General features: G+C 50.5%; 2 protein-coding genes across 2 annotated transcripts in view; one reads left to right on the forward strand and one right to left on the reverse strand.

Moving 5' to 3' along the window:
• Positions 1–214: 214 nt before the first annotated feature.
• Ccdc115 (coiled-coil domain containing 115) lies at positions 215–3,178 on the reverse strand. The gene is made up of 5 exons (XM_021198748.2): positions 2,751–3,178; positions 2,567–2,670; positions 2,394–2,476; positions 1,279–1,410; positions 215–1,163 (listed from the first exon to the last, which is right to left on the reverse strand). The coding sequence occupies exons 1-5, from the start codon at positions 2,859–2,861 to the stop codon at positions 1,051–1,053; spliced, it is 543 nt and encodes a 180-aa protein (XP_021054407.1). The 5' UTR covers positions 2,862–3,178; the 3' UTR covers positions 215–1,050.
• Positions 3,179–3,289: 111 nt separating this feature from the next.
• Positions 3,290–4,470, forward strand: part of Imp4 (IMP U3 small nucleolar ribonucleoprotein 4) — a 5,075-nt gene continuing 3,894 nt past the window's right edge. Inside the window, exons 1-2 of the mRNA XM_021198046.2 lie at positions 3,290–3,428; positions 3,542–3,650. Of these exons, the coding sequence (XP_021053705.1) occupies positions 3,426–3,428; positions 3,542–3,650 (112 nt within the window). The 5' untranslated portion in view covers positions 3,290–3,425. The remainder of the gene's footprint in view (positions 3,429–3,541; positions 3,651–4,470) is intronic.

Below are 4,470 nucleotides of genomic sequence, written 5' to 3' on the forward strand. Positions count from 1 at the left end.
CAACTGAATCTCCTTTCTCTGTGATAACTCCAGCTTGTATTAAATTGACACACAAAACCAGCCAGTACACCCTGACTACTCTTCGGAGGACCCAGGGTTTCCTAGCACCCACATGAGATATAGGGCCTCTTCTAGCCAAAGGGCAGAAGACACCACATGGTACAGACGTACACTGGGAGAGCCCCCATACACTGAAAATAAAATGAGAGCTCTGTGATACTTACTGTAGCTTTTACTTTATTCAATTTTTCTGTACAAATTTGTGTTTTTACAATTCATAAGTAGAAAAAACAATATAAGCAAAATTAACAAATTAGGAAGAAATATTTACACCCCACAAACAATTACATTCCCCTTCCCAACACAACTGGATAGCTCAGGGAAAAAAATGAAGCAAGACACAGTTCCCAGATGAGAGAATACACCTTCAGCAAAGAAGCTGGGTCTCACTCACTTCAATAAGCTAAATGCAATCAGGAAGGTCACCTTGATTCCCTGGAAGAATGACAGTTACTTTTACCTTTTATAACAGAAGCAATACTTCCTACTAGCTATTCTGGTATGTGTGTGTGCGCGTACTGTCTTTTCTATATATTTTCCAGGGCTTAAGTGATCCTTCTGCCTCAGCCTCTAGAGTTGCTGGAACTACAGGCATGTACTGCTATGCCCAGCCTGAGTTACTTTTATTGACTGGAATTGTCCTGATCTACCTTACGTTTCCAGACTCCCTTTCTTCTGTCACCATTTCTGCAGGGCTTCACTATCCCGGCTGGCTGATGCAGGTTGTTCACTAGGTCACTGTCTTGCCCCGGGAAGGAAGGCCTTGAGACCATGGGCCTAGAACAAGGTGCTCTCAACACTGCTCAGCTTTGCTTCATCAAACTTCATAACTCAACTTCATGCCTCGAAAAGCTGGAAACCGTGCAGACTAAGGACATTTCTAGGAGGGGCATCAGCTGAGACAGGGGCTGCTTATAAAAGAAGAAGGCCTGAGGTAAGGTGGCAGCATCCAAGACGGCTATACTCAGTGCCTCCCAACGTGGATGCAGGTCAGGCAGGCCCAGGGTCCAACTCCTTCAGTTTTTTCTGGAGGCCTCGGAGCTGACTTTGACCCCAGTTGACACGAGTCTGGAGACTGGCTATATCTGCAGCCAGCTGTAGGCCTGGTAAGAGAAGAGGAATGTCATCATGATAAGATCCATGAGTTCCCCACCCCCAGCCCCCCAGACTGCAGGGGTATTAGACCTCCCTAGCCAGTACAATAGCCCTAAAACTCACCATCCCGGAAGCTGGCTTGGGCCTGCCGCAGACTGTGAGGAACCAAAATGCCAAACCAGTTCAAGGGATCTTGAGGAACTACAGCAGACCCTAACTCTTTGGTCTTGGTAGGGCCCTTGCGCCTGCGCAGAGCTGAAAGAAAGGCCATACAGTCCTCATGACCACAACGAGCTTAATCCAAGTTCATGATTCTGGGAAACACTGAAGGTTAGCTATTTCCCCAACCTTCTCCTGTGTCTGGAAATAGTGACACCGTCCCCTCTGTACTCCAGTTGACTCTGTCTATTCTGACTTCCAGGACAGACAATTCTGTTTACCTAGATAGAACAAGATTACAGACTGACTTTGCCATTTTACCTGAAAGTGATGAAATGTCCCCAAGCTGTTTCAGGAATGATTAACTGGGACTGGAGGTTTATTTCCAAGGAACAGCTAGATATAGGGATATACATTTTCTGTTCTGCTGAGCTCCTTTGACTGCAAAACTGATCCCACTATAAAAGAGTCCACCTTTAACTTATTGTTTAGGGATTAAAGTACCAGAGCAAACTCCATTTTGTTTTCAGGCTCCATTTTAAGCTAACTTGCCCTCAGAGTGACCTGGCTCCCACCCTTGAGTTCTGAAAAAACAAAACAAAACGAAACAAAAAACAACCAACCAAACAAAAACCCAAAATATTCTTGGCAGTTGCAAGGTAAGACATAATAGTGGTAGCCAGTGGATAATAATGGGGTGGGCTAAGAAAACATGATTCGTTCCCAGGTCAAGATGCTCGGTTTAGATGTGTGGCCCCTCCTTGTGGTTTGACCAGATGCTGTGAACCAATCAGCTTAAACGCCAACATTCCTTTAACCCTCTTAACCAATCACATAATGTCAAGGCTTGGAATAAACCCCATTCCCTTAGACCTCCTCGGGTCGCTCTCCTATCCTGTTACTTGAACCCTAGCTATCAAAGTATAAGGAAGAACCGCGCCCCCACCCCCTATTCATTCAACTCTCCAGCTCAGACGCTCTCCACTAATCAGATTCCGAATGAAGTAACTTCCTTAAATGTTAAATGAGTTCCGTCTTTACCACTGAGTAAGGGCTGACAAGCTGGAAGGGAGACTTACATGCTTCGCTAGGCCCCACATCCTCGGGGGTCTGGGCGTCAGCTTTGATCACCCTGAAAGTCTGGGGTCCATCCTGGGCCTCGCTGGAAAAAAAAAAAAAAAAAAGGGAAGATGGATCTCTGGCCGCGCGGGCCAAGGTCCTGCCCACCCACTCTCCAAAGGAGGGTCCTCACCTGGCACACACGCAGACCTGAGGCTCCATACGCGAGGCATACTGCAGGGGTCCTACCGACTTGGCTCCCATGGCGTAGCGAGCCTTGGCAAGTGAGAGCCAACCCTGGGGAGACAGGAGAGACTTGAGACTGTTTCCCTCCCTGTGCCCGCTCTCTATCCCTCCCTCCATTCCCCGTGGCCCACCTCCTCCACCCGGGCGTTCAGCGCCGCCCGCTTCGCCTCCAGTTCCTCCAGGTCACCGAGCAGCTGTAGGCACTTGGAGTCCAACTCCTCTCGCAGGGCCTGGACCGCCATGGCCCAGCCGGTCCGGGGATGCGCGCGGATGGGCGGAGCCGCCGAATCACTGCGAGGCCATGTGCATGTCGACCAATCAGCGCTCGAGATCCGCCCTTGGGGGGGCAGTACTAATCGTGGCCCGGAAGTCAAAGGCTTCAACCTCCCGGTGACCGTGTCACCGTCCAGGAAGCGGATTAGCGCCTGGAGCTAAATACTTCTCGAGTCCGATGGCTACGAAAAGTCGGACCTTAACGTGAATCTAGGAAGCCGTGCGCACAGCGCCTGCTCCTACTCTCCCCTAGCCCGCTGCCTGACCGGCTCAAGCACTGGTGAAGCCGCCGACGGACTTATCAGGACGCTCTTAGACCACGTGACATCCCAAATCCGGGGAATTCATTGGTTGCCCGTCTGACCAATCACCTTACGAGGCCCTCCGCCATCGCCATCTTAAGGTGGGGCACTCTGCCCGGCAGTGAAACCGAGTGAAGCCTCTAGAGCCTTTTTGGTTGAGGGCAGAAGTGGTCCCGGCGTGGTGCGGGCAGCGCCAGAAGAGCTCGGACTCGTGAAGGAGCGGCGCTCATCATGGTAGGATGTTTTGATTTCGTGTTCTGGCTTAGCGGGAAAGACGGGGACGACGGGAGGGCTGAGTTGTGGTACTCGGTGCCCCGAAGTGGATGGTGACCCCGTGTGTTCTCTAGCTCCGTCGGGAGGCTCGCCTGCGCCGCGAGTACCTGTACCGCAAGGCCCGGGAGGAGGCGCAGCGATCGGTTCAGGAGAAGAAGGAGCGAGTCAAGCGTGCTCTAGAAGGTAAGGCCTCCCTGTGCTGGTGGGTTACAAGTCCTTGCTCGAGCGTACTCCACGGCGGTGTAAACACATTTGAACTTAATGTATTCCTATCAGGGTGGCTGATCACCTTTGCTTTCTCTGCCCCTTGGGTAGGACCTCACTGGTTTCTGAATGATCCCACCATGTGATAGTATGGCCGTTTATGCAACAGTTGTCCAGGTCTACATGTGGACTGCTAGTTTTGCTTACAGAATATCTAGTTTTTACTTAGTTTTAAAACACTGCCTCAGTCGGGTGGTGGCGGCGCACGGTTTCAATCCCAGCCCTCGAGAGGCAGAGAAACAGGCCGATTTCTGAGTTCGAAGCCAGCCTGGTCTACAAAATGAGTTCCAGTACAGCCAGAACTAAAACAGAGAATCCCTGTCTCAAAAAAACAAAAGCCAAATCAAGAAAGAAACAAACAGCCGGGCGGTGGTGGCACACGCCTATAATTCCAGTACTTGGGAGGCAGAGGCAGGTGGATTTCTGAATTCGAGCCAGCCTAGTCTACAAAGTGAGTTCCAGGACATCCGGGGCTATACAGAGAAACCCTGTCTCGAAAAAAGCAAACAAACAAAAAAACCTCTGCCTCATCTAATTGATTCCCATTTTAGGGAATGGGTCTGCAAGAATCCTTGGTATTTGTTCTTGTAGTGTTCTTAAAAGCAAAGTTAGAAAAATCTGTTAATGCTGGGCGGTGGTGGCGCACGCCTTTAATCCCAGCACTTGGGGGGCAGAGGCAGGCGGATTTCTGAGTTAGAGGCCAGCCTGGTCTACAGAGTGAGTTCCAGGACAGCCAGGG

Source organism: Mus pahari, chromosome 5 (assembly GCF_900095145.1).
Source record: "Mus pahari chromosome 5, PAHARI_EIJ_v1.1, whole genome shotgun sequence".
Lineage (NCBI taxonomy): Eukaryota > Metazoa > Chordata > Mammalia > Rodentia > Muridae > Mus > Mus pahari.

Bases quoted from the DNA above. Each gene is read 5' to 3' on its own strand.
- Ccdc115 (XM_021198748.2), bottom strand. From the start codon at position 2,861: ATGGCGGTCCAGGCCCTGCGAGAGGAGTTGGACTCCAAGTGCCTACAG. The intron at 1,411-2,393 runs GTAAGTCTCCCT...CCTTTCTTTCAG, and splicing joins TGTGGGGCCTAGCGAAGCAT to CTCTGCGCAGGCGCAAGGGC. The intron at 1,164-1,278 runs GTGAGTTTTAGG...TTCTCTTACCAG, and splicing joins CCAAGCCAGCTTCCGGGATG to GCCTACAGCTGGCTGCAGAT.